Raw genomic sequence first — 17,866 nt, forward strand, 5'->3', positions numbered from 1 at the left:
ATGACAGTATTAACACAGCCGGCAAAGTAACCAGCTGTTTAAAGCAATCAAGTTTGTGGTGGTTGGCATAGGAGGTGATTTAGTTAAATCTTTAAATTTATTGGAAGCCCGCTGGTGTGACCTCATAGGTCAGGCTCCAATCTTGCTGGGAATCTATAAATACTGTGTAGCATATACTAAATATGCTTCTTAGAGTCAGGGCTCTAGATACACTACTTTACAATGTATTTTTGTTTTTACAATGTACTTCTTTAGGAGAGGAATCCTTGGCATGTTCATGGGCCATAATTAAGGAACAAAACTTCTAAAGCAATTCATTCATACAGTGATTAATTTGGAATGCACACTAAAGGTGTCCAACAAGCTTTTAGTAAATCATTTTCTTGCAAAATCTGGCACAAATTTTGGGGCTCATCCACAGAAGCCATCTTTGATGAGATTTTTGGCTAGTGAGCTATTTCAACCAAATAGACTAAGAGCATGCTGCAATCTGCTCCCTGAGGCAAGTGCCACTTCACTCACATAAAACCAGCTGCAAAGGTGTCGGACAGCAAGGGTGCTCCACCCCCGTATGCAGAGCTTGTTTCTCCTAACCAAACCTTCTTGTGGGGTCTGGTCTTCTCAACAACCTATGAAATAGGAACATCTCCATGGTAACTGCAAGCAAGCTGACCAGTTATGGTGTTGAAGATTAACAATATTCAAAATCTTGTATTCCCAGACCCATCTGTCGAAAATAGTTACAAAATATGTTCACAGACATTTAGGTCTTGGGCAATGTACTTTTACTGGAATACTAGGTGTAGAAGAAATGTAAATAATCCCATTCTTACGGCCTATGAAAGTTAATTCTACCAAAAGGCTATTAGAAGTATTTTTTTTATTGTTATTATTGTTGGAAGTATTTTTAATTTTTTAAAAAGATTTTATTTATTTATTTTTTAGGGAGGGGAAAGGAGGGAGAAAGAGAGGGAGAGAAACATTAATGTGTGGTTGCCGCTCACGTATCCCCAACTGGGGACCTGGCCTGCAACCCAGGCATGTGCCCTGACTGGGAATCGAACTGGCAACTCTTTGGTTCCCAGGCTGGCACTCAACCAGGGGAAGCCACACCAGCCAGGGGAAGTATTTTTAATTTCTAATCAATGTACATGGATAAGACCTGATGCTTAGGGGAAATTGAAGGTGAATAAGACTAGTAGTGCCTGTTCTCTAAAATTAGAAAACACATAAATTCACATATATATTGAATGTAGCACCAGTTAAACCATAGAATAAGGATTCTGGTTTTACATTAGAAAGAAAAAAAGACAATTACCTGAAAAATTTTTTGTGCAGGTGAAATAAAAGTGTCCAACACATCAGGGTTTAGAAAATCTTCTTTGGTAGCGGTTCGCCCATCCAAGTAATAGCTAAATTATTAGAAAATATTCAGAAGAAAATAACAACCTTTACTTTCTACTTTAGAGTTCACTGGCTGAACTTGCTCTTTTTACTACTCCTTCCAACTTCCCTGTTATGAAAAAAAAGGCAGAAGTTCTATTATAGAGAGACCAAGACAGAAGCGGATCAGTTATTCTGTCTTGAGAAGACACAGTCGCCAGTGCAGGTATGTGTGGGTTACTGTCACTTGTTCTTTGGCGAGCATATTGGCTTTAGCTACTTATCGGCTCCATGGGTTAAAGGAGAGTGTGCCTTGATCATGTAGAAACAACCATGTTACTTAAAATAAGTTTAAATTTTTGTTTGGTTAATATTAAAATTCTAGTACAGTATTGTTTGAGACACTATATGATTCTTACTTGAAGTAAAAAGCCAATTAGGAGCTAAACAAATAATTTTTTTAAACTAGATAATAAGTACAGCTAGCAGTATTTCTTAGTACTAAGAACAGGAGATGTACTTACTGATGCCATGTAACTGAATCAATCACTTCTCCCCCAGCCTTCAGGAAACTAGAAAAAAAATCTATTATGTTATCATTACATTCTCATAAACACAATGTCTACACACAATATATGCAGAAGAGGTAGATGCCTCAGAAATGGGATGTTTACTACTTTAGGATCAGGCAAACACAAACTTCCTAACTCAGATACAAATTTTATCATAGGCACCATTTGCCCCAAATCCTTGGTATTTGGAGCCAGTCAATATTTTCTCTTTCAGCAAACCATCTAGTCGGGTAGAAAACTGTTTAATAACAGGTGGACTATCGAGGATTCCACACAGGAGAGAAATCTTATTTTTAAGAAAAGTGATTCTGCTTCCTCAAGCTCTTACTTCCTCAGCATCTTAACAGTCTTTCCTCGAGGCTGACCAACATCAGGACCATAGAGTTTTGCATTTTTGAAAGCAGATTTTCCTAGAAGTTTATGCAACTTAATAAAATCTTCTCCTAACTGCCATCCATCGATGAAAATACCAGCCTTCTTCTGGAAACTGTTAGGTTCTGAAAGAGCAATTTTCAAAACAATCACTTAGTAGAAATTTCTTATTTACCAGCAAACATAACAGCAGCATATTTTAAAAGCAACAAAGCATTTTTCAAATGATAAAAACTTAGAATCCAAAGTCAAGGAAAGTCAGATCTCTAGTTATAAAGAAGATATTGTAGAAAAATAAAATATTAAATTATGTAACAAGTATGATGGGGTATTAAAACAATTGGAAATTAATAATGGGGATATTAAACAAATGGATAGCTGAAAAAAATTTGTGTTCAGTATTTAACAACCTAATTTTCTTTTGCTTTGAGGAAAGACGTTTCAAAACCAGTTTCTACATGCAATAAAAAATATTAGTAAGACATGCCCTGTGGCTGGTGTGGCTCAGTTTGTTGGAGCATCATCCTGTGAACCACAAGGTTGCAGTTTCAATTCCCGGTCAGGGCACATATCGAGGTTGTGGGTTCCACTCCCAGTCAGGGAACATATGGGAGGCAACCAGTCAATGTTTCTCCCCACCTCTCTTCTTCCCTTCCTCTCTCTCTAAAATCAATAATCGAGGGTTAAAAAAAAGGTCTTACTGAGCCTATTTACTCACAAACTATATGTGCAAATGAGCCTAGAATTAGCAAAGCTGAAGAGATGGGAGGGAGGCACAGAGAGTGTCCAAACTACTTCCCAAATATAGCTTTACCCTGGAAACCAGACCTTTTCTTTGCAAAATGGGCCCCAAAAGAGAGAAACATGCTATCTCTTTTATCTCACTCTGAAGAGCAGATGGAGTTGGGCATGTGTAGGGCAGAAAGGTAGGGAGGGAGGGATGTATGGAGATGGGTATGGATGGGTTCAGATGACCTATTATTCATATGGTTGTTATGGTAAAATTGTTCATCATCTAGCTAAGATACAGTTGCCTCTATCCTTCTATTCTGCTTTTATGTTCCAAGTTGCCAGCTATCCCCAGCAACCTGCTCACAAAATTTGCTTCTAGACTTTACCATAACACATACTACTATAGGCATGCATCATTTCTTGGCTTGTTTTCCTATTGGTCTGGCTCCCTACCTCTAGAATGGAAGTCACAAGATAGCAGAGACCTTGTTCTGGAGCCAGACTGCCTGGGTTCAAATTCTAACTTCTCTAAGAATCCTCTAAGAGTTGCACAGCATCACAAAGTCATTCAGCTAACCTTTTTGTGCCTCTTTTGTCATCTTTGAAATGGTCATAATTGTATCCACATCAGGGTGGTTAAAAGATAAGATAAATGAATGCTTATTAAATGCTTATAACTATGCCCAACATACTACTACATCTCATTTCCCATTTTTTCTTCGGTTCCACTGGCTAATGTGTGGAAAAGCATTATAAATATGTTTGGATCAATGTGGCTAGTCATTTGTACTTTAGTTAGAATTTATAAGTTCTTTTCAGTAAAGAGTGAAGAAGGAGACAATCAGGAGCTCGATCTGGAATCTATACTGGGAACTTTTAGCTTGAGCATATCATGAGGAATGGAATGGGGTTGCCGAAATTAACTGACAAGTCAAGGAATAGAGAGAGGAATGGAAGGGTAAAAGCAAACTTCCTCCTTTACAGTCTTGCTGAGTGCAACCTGCCAAGCATTAATAGTCTTAAGTGACTCTGAAAATCTCTGGGAGCTGTGGAAGTTGTTGGTTTTGAGTTGTCTTCAGTTCAAATGTAACATAAACTGGGATTAGCAGTAGGTTCTAAGATATGCAAAGGAGTTTTCTGCCTTAAGCCATCCGAAAGTTGCACCGCTGAGCACTGCACAAAAGTGCTGACAAGTATATTTAAAAAGAATGTCATAAATAGAAGCAAATAATGCCAAAGGGGAATCTCATGAACAAATGTGCCCAGTGATACTTACCATTGCCTAGTTCCCAAGAAATGTTATAAATCTGAGAAGAGCAGTAGTCTAGGAGCAACTGGGCATTAGAACTGTTCCACTGCAAATCTGCTGTTCGTAGTAAGGCATTTAGACCAAAGATCAAGTGCAAGCCTGAGCAACTTGCAAAAGTATACAGTATATCCACTGAGCTTCCTAGAAGAGAAATGTAATTTAACAGTAAGGCTGGCACGTAACTATTAAATTGATGAAGGTCTCAGATTTGTTCTTCATAGTGAGTTACTATTTCTGCTGTTAAATCGAAGGAATTATTGTCCTCATGAGCGACTACAGTTATGACTAAGAGACAACAAAATTGGACTAAAAAAAAAAAATCGGTGTAACTTCATTTTCCTCAGCTGTTGAGTTAAGTCCCATGGAGGTACCAGAAGCTTTGGTCTGGCACTCAGATTTTGTTCAAGGGACCTCAGGTGAAGGGGAAAGCCATTCTGCACTGGATCAGTGCTCAACTTGCAAAGGCCAGACCTTCGTCAGTCAACATAAACACTACTCTTCATAATCTAAATGTCTTTACATACAAACCCATCACAACATATTTTGGTAAAGTTAATTACATTTAAAACATTTTTGAAAAATTCATGCATATGATTTATTAATTTTTAATAAATAGAGTTTTACATTAAAAAACTGGCCTACGGCTATAGAGTTACGGTTTCCAAACAGTATACCAAGGCACCCTGGAGAGGCACAGTGAATTCACTGGTGCGGTAATCAGATTTAGCAAATAAAAATACAGGGCCTCATTTGCAACAACATGGATAGACCTTAGAATATCATATTAAGTGAAATAAGTCAGACAGAAAAAGTTAAGAACCACATGATTTCACTCATATGTTGGATATAAAACTGAAAGCAACAAATGAACAAACAAAAATAACAAACATAAAAACTCATAGACACAGACAACAGTATGGTGGTTGCCAGAGGAAAAGGGGGCTGGGAGGATAGAAAAGGGGGTCAAATATATGCTGACAGAAGATGCTTTGACTTTGGGTGGTGGGCACACAAGGGAAGATACGGATCATGTATCATAGAAACGTCCACTTGAAACCTACATAATCTTATGGGCTAATGTCATCCACCAAATTTAATAAATATGTATAAAAACATAGGGTATCTGGTTAAATTGAACTTAAGATTGCTAACAAATAATTTTTAGTGTATGTCCTATGCAATGCTTGAGAAATATAGTAAAAAAACTATTATTTATCCAAAATTCAAGCAGTCAACCCTACCCATAGGGGCACAGCAGGATCTTTGAAATTTGCAAGGGAAACACATCAACATCTATTGGACATGATGAGAATTATTACTATCAGGTTGTTAGGACCTAATAATCTAGTAACAGCTTAATAATTGAAACTCTTAGGTATTTTGGGGGAGCTAGATATGCTGTGAAAAAAACTTACTAAGTCACTAAAGTGCCACAAAACTAGGAGAACTTTTGAACTCAGCTTTTTACACTTTTAGCTATTCTATAATCACTTTTTGAGAGTGGCAACATGTAATTTTTAGCATTATCTTTAAATCAGTTATCATATGCTGAAGAAATTCTTCAGATTTTCATGTGTATTTAGAGTCATTTGTTAAACAGAAATTCACTCTAGAATTCTCCTAGTTTAAAATATATATGTCTGTCTATCTGGTAAATATATACCCTTTCTTCTCAAAAATAGTTTTGTATGTTTTTGTTTTTTCTAAGTCTTCAGCCTGAATTCCTTAGTGAAACCCTAGACTTAATATTGCTGATTAAGACTGAGAGGAAGAAATGACCTTAAGCAAGTATTTTGGGTGTTTTTGATGTTTGCTGTATCACCCAGTTCCTCAAAACCGCTGCCTGTTATCAGAGTTATAGACACCGGGGTGTGCAAAGCTCTCTGAGTCCTGTGGCCGAGCGCTCCACTGGATCTTAGAGCCACAGTTTCACATAGAACGGGCCTTTGGGATTACTGTGTCCTCCCAAACTTCCACCCTCATTTTTCTGTGAGGAATCTGACATCCAAAGAAATGAAGTGTTTTGCCCAATGTCACATAGGTCTTTTTAAAAAATATATATTTTATTGATTATGCTATAACAGTTGTCCCATTTCCCGCCCTTCACTCCACTCTGCCCTACACACTCCTCCTACCCACACACCCCCCTATAGTTTATGTCCATGGGTCATACAGATAAGTTCTTTGGCTTCCACATTTCCTATACTATTCTTACCTTCCCCATATCTATTTTCTACCTACCATTTATGCTATTTATTCTCTGTACCTTTTCCCCCTCTCTCCCGTTCCCCACTTCCCTATTGATAACCCTCCATTTGATCTCCATTTCTGTGGTTCTTTTCCTGTTCTAGGTGTTTGCTTAGTTTTCTTTTGTTTTTGTTTTAGGTGTGGTCATTAATAACTGTGAGTTTGCTGTCATTTTATTGTTCATATTTTTTATCTTCTTTTTCTTAGGTAACTCCCTTTAACATTTCATATAATAAGGGCTTGGTGATGGTGAACTTCTTTAACTTGACCTTATCTGGGAAGCACTTTATCTTCCCTTCCATTGTAAATGATAGCTTTGCTGGATAGAGCAATCTTGGATGTAGGTCCTTGCCTTTCATCACTTGGAATACTTCTTGCCAGCCCCTTCTTGCCTCTAAGGTCTCTCTGGAGAAATCAGCTGACAGTCTTATGGGAATTCCTTTGTAGGTAACTGTGTCCTTTTCTCTTATTGCTTCTAAGATTCTCTCCTTCTGTTTCATCTTGGATAATGTAATTATGATGTGCCTTGGTGTGTTCCTCCTTGGGTCCAGCTTCTTTGGGACTCTCTGAGCTTCCTGGACTTACTGGAAGTCTATTTCCTTCACCAGATTGGGGAAGTTCTCCTTCATTATTTGTTCAAATAAGTTTTCAATTTTTTGTTCTTCCTCTTCTTCTTCTGGCACCTCTATAATCCGGATGTTGGAATGTTTAAAGATGTCCTGGAGGTTCCTAAGTCTCTCCTCGTTTTTTTGAATTCTTGCTTCTTCATTCTTTTCTGGTTGGATGTTTCTTTCTTTCATTCTTCTGGTCCACACCGTTTATTTGAGTCCCAGTTTCCTTCGCATCACTGTTGGTTCCCTGTACATTTTCCTTTTTCTTAGCATAGCTTTCATTTTTTCATCTAATTTGTGACCAAATTCAACCAATTCTGTGAGCTTCCTGATTACCAGTGTTTTGAACTGTGCATCTGATAGGTTGGCTATCTCTTCTTTGTTTAGTTGTATTTTTTCTGGTGCTTTGATCTGTTCTTTCATTTGGGCCATTTTTTTTTTGTCTTGGTGTACGTGTTATGTAAAGGGGCAGAGCCTTAGGTGTTCACCGGGGCAGGGTAATGCTTGTTGCTGTGCTTTCACACTGTATATGCGGGAAGGGTCCAATAGGGAGCAATGGCACTTGCTCCACTCTCTGCCAGTTTTCAGTCACTCCCTGTGCTATCCACAATCAAATTGGGCTCTTCTGGTGCTGTTTCCCAAGTGGGTGGGTTTGTGTACATTCTAGGACCCTGTGGGTCTCCCCAGCGAACTGTCCTGTGAGTCTGGGAGTTTCTTCTGCTGCCGCCTCAACCCCCATGGGTGTTTTCAATCAGTGGTTTGAGGCTTTATTTTCCGTAGCTGGAACTCTGGGTTGCGTGGTCTGTCACCCAGTCCACCAGCTGCTGCCTTGCTGGCCAGCTGCAGCTTTCCATACAGTTCCATTTTCTGTCACTTCTGGTTGTTTTTTGTTTTTAAATTGTTGTTGTCCTTCTGGTTGTGAGAGGAGGCACAGTGTGTCTACGTATGCCTCCATCTTGGCCGGAAGTTTATGAGCCCTTTCAATGTCACATAGGTCTTTGGTGGCAGTGTCATTACTATGGTTTGTTATAAAAGTCCTGGAACTACCTTAGTCACAGCTATATTTTAGTCTTACATATTGCAGAAAGTGTCCTGGGTCAGGAATCATAAGTCCTGAGCTCCAGGCTCCACTCTCCTTCTTACAGACTGAATGACTGGGAAGGGGCATTAGGGGTGAGGTGGAGTGCAGTGGGGAGAGGTGATTATGGCACTTTCAAAAAACTTGAAATTGTTGCATTTTAGAATATTTATTCAACTCATACTTTACTCTTTCACTATTTCTTTATTTTTCCAAATGACTTGGAATGTATGTAGCTTGAAATTCTATAATCTTCTCCCTGTAACATAGTAGTAACATCTCCTAGCATAAGGACTGAGTTTAAATTACTTAGTTTAATTCTACTCTTTAAAAAAAAAAAAAGGCTACTCACTCCTCAAAATAAGAACAGTAAGAAAACTCATAGCTAATTATCCAAACATTTGATCATTACCCAATCTCTTCCCTCTTCATGTATGAAAACATGGAAAGATACCTGGGACAAAGGGATCTGGATGACATTAAAAATTGGCACTAACTCTCCCTGGCATCATACTGTACCATGTACATTTGCATAGGTGTGTCCAGCATCCAGCATGGGAGTGGGTGGTGGGGTGGAGGAGTGCGGTAATGAGGAAGAGAGGTGGAGAACAAGAACAAAGAATCAGCTCATTAAATGTGATTAGTTTAATAAGAGAGTCCTCCTTTCTGAAGTCACATCCAGAATTATACCTGTAACATTTCTTCCTTTCCTGTCCTAACAGGTTTACACTTTGGGTTTATATTCTCATGACAAATGTTTTTGTTATCTTCTGCTTAAGTAAAACACACAATCAATGGGTCCTAGAATTAGAAAACTTACCCGTATCTTCTAGGAAACCTTTTTTAAGGATACAGGCCACTAAGTAAGCAAAGTGTCTTTGCCACAATAGACTTTTGCTGTCTCTCCCATTGTATGATGCCAGCCCAATTTGCTCAGGTATTACCAACCTCAGCTATGGATGTGGAACAGTGGGTGGAAACTCCTATTGGCTTCTGAGATACTTATCATGGTAAAGAGTTGTAGCCAGAATAAACACAGTAGGTTCCTACTTATATATTTGCAAGTCATGCAGATTAAAATAGAACATTTCAAAAGACAAATCAAATGTTTACAAATACAAATAAACTATCTGTACTTATTATATATTTTCTCATTGCCAAGAGGGTGGCTAAAGTTATGCTGATGTTACTATGTAGTTAGCAAAAGAACTTTCCTCTGGTATAGGAACTATGAAGGTCCAAGTCCCACGGGCTGGAAAAATGTTGAAAACCTACCATTTTGGATCTCTAAAGATCATGTGAAGTAGCAAGCCTTTACTTTTTATTTAGGAAAATTGAAGATAAACTGGTAAAATGTTTAACATAATAAAAAAGTGGGAACCTGTAGATTACTTAATGCTGTGGTGTGTTCTCTTAGCAGGCCTACACCATAAAGATTTATTGCAAATGAGATCTTACTGCTGTAGGTCTCTTGTACTACCATCATCCCTTTAATGGGATCAGACATGGCCCTGCCTTGTGCCAAATTCTGTTCAATCATAGATCACATTATTAAAGTGTCAGAGGAGTTCCCCCCATTTTAAAATGCCAAAAATAATTCAGAGAACTACATTATCTACTATTAGCATCTAACATAGTTTCTGATTTATGTGTTGTATTTTATTCTGTATCTTATACATAAAAAAAGATAAAAATAAAAAATGCATGGAATACACTGAAATCCAGATAATGTACGTAAAATCCTACAAAGATAATTTACTTTCAATGATGTACTTTTAGAAATGCTGGCTTCCAGCCAAGATGGAGGCATAGGTACATATGTTTTGCTTCCTTGCACAATCAAACGAAGGATAACAACCAATTTAAAAAAAAAACAGATCTGCCATAAAAATGAACTGTATGGAAGTCTGACAACCAAGGAGTTAAAGAAGAAACATTCATCAAGACTGGTAGGAGTGGTGGAGACAGGCTGTTGGGGTGGAGAGAATGCACAGCAAGGCAGTGGCTGGCAGACTGGGCAGCCCTACATTTGTGTGTGGATAAACTGGAAGGAACAACTGGGGAGCAAGACAGACAGCACAACCCATGTTTCCAGCACAAGGAAATAATGCCCCAAAACCTCTGGCTGTAAAAACCTATGGGGGTAGTGGTGGCAGGAGAAACTCCCAGTCTCACAGGAGAGTCTGTTGGAAGGGACCACTGGGTCCTAGAATGTACAAACCCACCCACCTGGAATCAGTACCAGAAGGGCCCAATTCATTGTGAGTAGTGGGGGAAGTGACTAAAAGCTACAGAAAGCCAAGCAAACAGCATTGTTTCCTGTCTGACCTCTCCCTTTCGTACAGCACCACAGTGCAGCAAAGAGGGTTGCCCTGCCCTAGAGAAGACCTAAGGCCCCACACCCTTACAACTTAACAGGTACCCCAAGACAAAGAAATATGGCCCAAATGAAAGAACAGAGCAAAAGTCCACAGAAAGAGCTAAGTGATGAGGAGATAGACAACCTATCTGACAGAGAGTTCAAAACATTGGTAATCAAGATGCTCACAGAACTGATTGAGCTTGGTCAAAAAGTGAAAGAACCAATGAAGACTACCCAAAGTGAAAAAAAGCAAAATATTCAGGGAACCAACAGTGACAGGAAGGAAACCAGGACTCAAAGCAATGATTTAGAATAAAAGGAAGAAATAAACATCCAACTGAAGCAGCTAGAATTCAAAAAAATGAAGAGAGGCTTAGGAACCTCTGGGACAACTTGAAATGTTCCAATATCTGAATTATAGGGGTGACAGAAGGAGAAGAAAAAAGAAAGAAATTGAAAACTTATTTGAAGAAATAATGAAGAAAAACTCCCCCAATCTGGCAAAGGAAATAGATTTCCAGGAAGTCCAGGAAGCCCAGAGAGTCCCAAAGAAGTTGGACACGAGGAAGCACACACCAAGGCACATCATCATTAAGTTACCCAAGATCAGCAAGAGAAAAGGAGACAGTTACCTACCAAGGAGTTACCATAAGACTACCAGCTGATTTCTCAAAGGAAAACTTATAGGCAAGAAGGGGCTGGAAAGAAGTATTTAAAGTCATGAAAGGCAGGGACCTACATCCAAGATTACTCTTAGCCAGCAAAGCTATCATTTAGAATGGAAGGGCAGATAAAGTGCTTCTCAGATAAGGTCAAATTAAAGGAATTCATCATCTCCAAGCCCTTATTATATGAAATGTTAAAGGGACTTGTCCAAGACAGAGAGGAAGATCAAAACTCTGAACAGTAAAATGACAACAAACCCACAACTATCAACAACTGACCCTAAAAAAACAAAGGCAAAACCAAAACAAACTAAGCAAACAACTAGAACAGGAACAGAACCACAGAAATGGAGATCACATGGAGGGTTATGAGCAGGGAGCGGGAGTGGGGAGAATGGGGGAAAAGGTACAGGGAATAAGAAACATAATTGGTAGGTACAAAATAGACAGGGGGAGGTTAAGAATAGTATAGGAAATGGAGAAGCCAAAGAACTTATATGTATGACCCATGGACATGAACTAAGGGGGCGGGAGGGGGGATGCTGGAGGGAATGGGAATACTGGGCAGAGGGGTATAAAAGGGAGGAAAGTAATGGGACAACTGTAATAGCATAATCAATAAAATATACTTAAAAAAGAAATGCTGACTAATCCAAATTAACTTCAAGATCATTTATTTTTCAAAAGTCAAAAGAAGACAGTTGTAGACTATCTGAGCAGGTTATTTCCTTAACCAAGGTCTGGGGCAACATAATCCCTTATGTGACTATAAAATGTCAACTTTTAGAAAAAAAATATATCTTAAACAAGTCTTGCTGGTTTCAGTTGCTTCAAAGTCCTGTGTGATAGCATCATCCCATTTTGAAGACTGGTTCAGTGAATGGAAATAAATTCCTGGTTAGTGAGCTTCTCCTGTGTTTGCAAAGCCACAGAGGAAAGAAAAAGAGAAAGCTGCTTGGTGGCCAAGGCTATCTGGGGAGACCCAGGATTCCCCAGCCTAATGATACACCAACTCTTTACAGGGGTTGCTTCTTGGAGGGGAGAGAGAATAGACAACATGGTGTGAGTGTTTTCACATTCTGCTCTTTATACTTTTGTATTTTACATGATGAATGTATCCATGTCTTCCTTAATTTCCTAGTTCTTCAGAGAGAAGCTAAGGTTATTATTAGCTTATGAGTAAATGATTTCTATATTTTACTGTGTGGCTAGTAGGTAAAGGCAGGTGAAGAAACTCACTTGAACCACTGAAGTTTTGGGTTCAAGATCTCCCACTAAGTCTTAATAACATTTTAGTATTATGCAGCTTCATATTGCTGTAGGGCTCATTAGATTCAAGCTCACATTCAAGCTCCAAATACTTTAGGGACTGGGACACTTGCAGGGTGCCATTCATTTCTTACTTGAGTAGGTGCTGTTCTTGAACCTTTTGTAATACTGTTCTTTAAGTAATAATTGCTCCTGGAATGGCCATTCCAACCGTAACCTCTTCTCTACATCAGAAGGGATAAATCCAGATTTGCAAATATCTGCAAATGAAAGACAATTTAGGATAACTGTTTCAAAGTGATAAAGTTGAAACCCCTATGGTAGATATTTATTTTGGTAGATATTTATGTGACTAAAGTAAGATAACTAAGTTTCTGGTTATTAGGTATGTGATCAGAGAAAATATATTCCGTCATACAAGTCAAATTTGCTGGCTAACCAGTTACCATGAGAAAACAAAGGGCAGGTTTCCTAAGAAACATTGGCCAGATACTGCACACAGGAATATTGGACACAACTTCAAGTCATTTTATAATTCAGAAAGCTCCTCAGAAACTTGAAATTACCAGAGAACCTCTCTGAAGAAAGCATAATCCAGTATTCTTAAGGTTCACCTTCAAAAACACATAGAAACTTGTTTTACATGGACTATATCTGATTTGTGGCAATATCTTCTTGCCACAATGGTAGGACAGCAAATGTTGACTTTTTTCCTTCCAAATTCGGTATCTTCAAGGCTTCTAAGAACACACCGTGTGCACTTGGAAAATCCACCAGTGTCCTTTCAGGCAGACTGTGCTTCTTTATCACAAGACAACAGGGCCGCCAGGCACTTGCTGCCAGGGTTGGCTGACCCACCGATGACTTCCTTTCTGGAAAGTTGCACACTCTGGTTTTCTGGCAGCCAGTGCCTTTTCCATCCCTGCACTTATAAAGGATGTTTCAAAGGCACTTGGGTAATTACAGTGCCCCCCACCCCCCCGACCCCAAACAGAATGAAGAAAATCGATGAGCAAAGGACAGTTTCTGGTCTAAACTTATGAGACCTTCCGAACGCATTATGACTGGTGGGAAAGGGCCAAGTGTAAACATAAACTATTCCAACACATTGTTCCAAGAGAACCCTCCTGCTTTTTTTCATTTTTTCCTAATTACTATTCTATCAATTTTGACCCAATTATGGGGCAACTATTCTAAATACTTGCTAACTGAAGAAAATAAACAGCAGGAAAATATGTAATATGTGAAAAATGAAATATTTTTCATTAATATATATATTATACATATATTATCATTCAACAAAGTACATATTTTTGATAATTTTTAAGATAATGATTCAACTTCCATTTGATGCCTGTACAGCACTTAATGAAAAACATGTGGCAAATCCTCGTGGCTTCCCAGGCAGGTTTCCCAGGTGAAGCCAACAGACTTCCTGTATCAGAATTACCCGTATTTTGCTATATGTAATGTGCACCCTTTTGCCCAGATTTTTGAGGGAAAAATAAGGATGCACATTTTACATGGAAAGTACTAATTCTGTATCTATATAAATGTTTTAAATTCTTTTATTTATGCTTATGCTTATGCATTAAAAGTATAACTCTAGAAAGCAATAATGAGATCCATATGTTCAAAAATAAATGATAAAATTCCTTTACAATACAAAAAACAAGTATGTAAATATAAATAAACAAAAAAAATTGAATTAAAAAATTTAAACAAAAGATTTTTCCTTAAAGTTTGGGCCAAAAACATGGGTGCGCATTATACATGGTAAAATATGGTACCTGAGAAATTTGCTAAACTTGGAACCAAGGTTGGAGCCCAGGTATCCAAATATTCAAACTCACTCCAGGTAGTGTAGTGAACAAAGTTTGAGAACCATTGTCCTATAAGTCAAATCTTAAAATCTATTTTAGAAGCAGAGTATATCTCACGTCCTCTTCCTATACCTTTCACCCACATTCTATTTCTAGAATAAAATGGTTTCAAATCCATTACTGTGTCTTCAGCTGGAAATATTCTCTTCAGTTTGAGGCATTTCTACTTATAGCTCCCTGTAAACAGCTCTGTCTTTCAGCTGCTATCATTGTTCTATTTACACACAACTAACTCTCACATGTGCCCAAGCACACCTTTTTTTGTGAGGTGTCCCATTTCATGAAAACATCAGGAGGAGGAAAGCTGCCCACTGCTTCCTTCTTTTGTATGGGTGCCTCCACAGGTCAGTCAGGAGCCCTGACTCTTTATTGAATGTCAAGGACTTACTCAAGTTAATGAAAATATATGGTTAATCTTTAAAAAGGCTTACCCTGGTTGAATTGAGATTGCCAGTAACTTCTCTCTTCAAAGCTTGGCTCCTTCTTGGGATCAAAAATGAGAAAGTCTGTCTTGGTGCCACCAAATCTCAGGTACGCAGGAGATAAACCTCTGGCCAAAGTACGAAGCTTTGGAGAACTGTTAAGAAGACAAGCAAGAAATTAAAATGATTTTTCCCAGGGCAATCCAATCAAACATGTTTATTCCCTTCTCTCTTGGTGGACCTGTTTCTCAATATCTAGTTGGGCAGGGCTTGAAGGGAGAGGTCATACTGCTACATGGGGTGAATCATCTCTATCTGAGCCTTTCTAACTGCAAGGCTGCCCTTTCAGGCACCTGGAGGCAGCTTGGAGCTCTGACTCTGGCCAAAGCTTATATTTTAACTTGGCAAGTAGGACAGCATTCAGTACTTTCAAAAAACATAATCATTTATGATTGTTGGAGGAAAAGAGTAAGAGAGTGAAAAGTGCAGAAAAGATGACTTTGCGTTTCTCTCAAAAATAGACTGTCTTCAAAAATTTATATTCCCGGAGAAGTTCATGAATGATAGGATTCTTCCTCCTTTCCCTAACCATCCCCTTCCCAAGGAAAACCATGCTTTTAAATTTAAGTCAAATAACTTAGAATTACATAACAGAATTCCAATTCCTGACATTGATACCTCGAATTTCAGCAATTCTAAATGTATATCTCATCAAGCCAAAAATGTTCCTAATAGGTGCTTATTATATGCTCAGAATGGTACTAAGTGCTGTAGAATCAAATTGGAATGATTTATAATACCTTCCCTGAGAAAAATGATGTCATGAATCTTTAAGTGATCAAAACTGAGAAAACAGAAGACCCAGGTGACAGGAACCCCTGCCCTACATTTCTTAACTCTCATGCTTGTGTTCCTGGCCACACTGCCTTCTGGAATACTCTTTAAACACATAAAATCAATGCTGTGTAGTTATCGAATTGGCCTGTTTTTTGTTTACATCTGGATTTATTTCAAATCAAAAATTCATTCTAGGAAAAATATCTCATTGTGATATTGAGATATGTGAGAGCAATGGGAGCTAAAACTTCAAACATCGTAGGAATTAAAGACCTAACCTAAAATTTGAAATTTTAAGATGTACTCCTGCTTAACTATATATAGTTAAGATTTTGAAAGGTTTCTTTACTTATGCTTAGGAAAGAGAAATTAAGAGGTGGAAAGTGATCAAAGGATAAATCACCTGCATTAAAAACTTCAGTGATTCCTCCTCCTTATTTTATTTTATTTTTTTGTAACTTGAGAGCTTCTTACTGTATTATGCAGGCACTTTTTCCTTCATGAGCCTCTTCCTCCATAAAAAATACATTTTAAATTATATTTTATAATGCTGCTTATTTATTTAAATACTAATATTATATATTAAAACATTTTCTTTGACTTAAAAGTTCATTTTCCCTGGATCTTAGTAGAACTTAAAATATTTTCGTGGGCCCATCCACGTATGTGGGTTCTGGCACAAGGAAGTGCAGCCCAAAGTGAGACTGCAGAAATGTCATTCACCTGGAACGTGCCCTGACAAACACCTGACAGCACCAGGACTCTAGGAAGGATTGCATCTACCATGGGATCCTCAAACCCCTAGAAAATAAATGGAAATGCTCACGTGGACTAAGTAAGGATTCCGAAGAAAGCCAATTCCACTTTGCTACAACCCCAAATAAAAATAAACTGTGGAGAGGGGAAATAGAGCACTGTTGTGTAATGGTCACAGAGTTTCAGTTTGGAAAGATGAAAAGTCTAAGATGGGTGGTGGTGGTGATTGCACAACTATGTGGACGTACTTAATGCCAGTGAAGTGCACACTTTAAAATAGTAAATTTTATGTTTGGTATATTTTACCACAATAGGATGAACAACTGCAGACACAATGTGATTTCAGCAAGGAAAATAATATATAAGAATGAAATAACAATGACTACTATTTTGTGATGAGATGGATGATAGATTTTTCTCTATTGCTTTTCTGTATTTTACCAGTTTTCATAATAAGCACAAATTTTAATTTATACAAGGTGGCTTTGTGTACGTGCTTCTGTTTTTTAAGCATAGGTAAAGAAACTAAGATACTTAAAGGAAATATAGCCATCCACTAATTTATTCAATAAATATTCATTGCAGGCCCACTTTGTGCCAGGCATCATGCTAGTTTGGGGGGTACAATGGCAAACAAGACAGAAATAGCTGCTGTTCTCATGTAATCGATAGCCTAGATATAGACAAACAAGTACAGAGGCAATGAGAACATACAAGGGATCCTAATCCAGACTTTGGGCTGGGGGTAAGGGTGGTTAGAGGTTTTCCAGGGGAAAGGGCTTCACTTTTAGACATTCAAAAGGAATATATCTTATCCAGATCAGAGACAGTGAAGTGGGATTGAAGGAAGTGTTTCCGGTGTCAGGGAAAATCTGCAAAACTCAGGGGCAGAAGAACATATGACACCACTGAAGAGCTGACAAGTGTGGCTGGAGCCTAGAAACTGGGGCCAGGGAGTTGCTGGGAGAGGTTAACAGGCAAGGAGCAGGCCCACATCACAGCAGGCCTGTAGGCCACCATGTCTAAAAGTTCCAGCTTTATGTGAGAGCAACGGGGAGCCATGGAAGCATTTAAAGCAGTGCAGTGTCTTCACTAGATTTTTCTTTTAGAAAAGACTCTGAGGCTACAGTGTAAATAGCTGGACAGAAGGACCAAGAGTACGGTTATGTTAATGTAGTCAGAAAGTAATGGGCTGCAGTAAGGTGACAGCAGAGGGGATGGAGAGAAGTGGGTAATTCAAGACATATATCGAGGAAGAAATACCAGATTTGGTGCTTAATTGGAGAAGAGTCAAGGATTAGCCCTGGGAAGCATCTTGGAAGAAGGCAATATCATTTGTTGAGATGAAGAGTAGGTGATAGATTGAAG

The 17,866-nt window shown here is 38.4% G+C and overlaps 1 protein-coding gene across 3 annotated transcripts in view; it reads right to left on the reverse strand.

Moving 5' to 3' along the window:
• Positions 1 to 17,866, reverse strand: part of HPSE (heparanase) — a 49,387-nt gene that overhangs the window by 15,062 nt on the left and 16,459 nt on the right. For all 3 annotated transcript variants that reach the window (XM_024574859.4, XM_045183764.3, XM_053923243.2), the window contains 7 exons: positions 14,915 to 15,060; positions 12,735 to 12,860; positions 4,336 to 4,509; positions 2,284 to 2,452; positions 1,908 to 1,955; positions 1,319 to 1,412; positions 523 to 629 (listed from right to left, as the gene is read on the reverse strand). In XM_024574859.4, coding sequence (XP_024430627.1) covers positions 523 to 629; positions 1,319 to 1,412; positions 1,908 to 1,955; positions 2,284 to 2,452; positions 4,336 to 4,509; positions 12,735 to 12,860; positions 14,915 to 15,060 — 864 coding nt within the window. The remainder of the gene's footprint in view (positions 1 to 522; positions 630 to 1,318; positions 1,413 to 1,907; positions 1,956 to 2,283; positions 2,453 to 4,335; positions 4,510 to 12,734; positions 12,861 to 14,914; positions 15,061 to 17,866) is intronic.

The sequence above is a fragment of the Desmodus rotundus genome, chromosome 4, assembly GCF_022682495.2.
Source record: "Desmodus rotundus isolate HL8 chromosome 4, HLdesRot8A.1, whole genome shotgun sequence".
Lineage (NCBI taxonomy): Eukaryota > Metazoa > Chordata > Mammalia > Chiroptera > Phyllostomidae > Desmodus > Desmodus rotundus.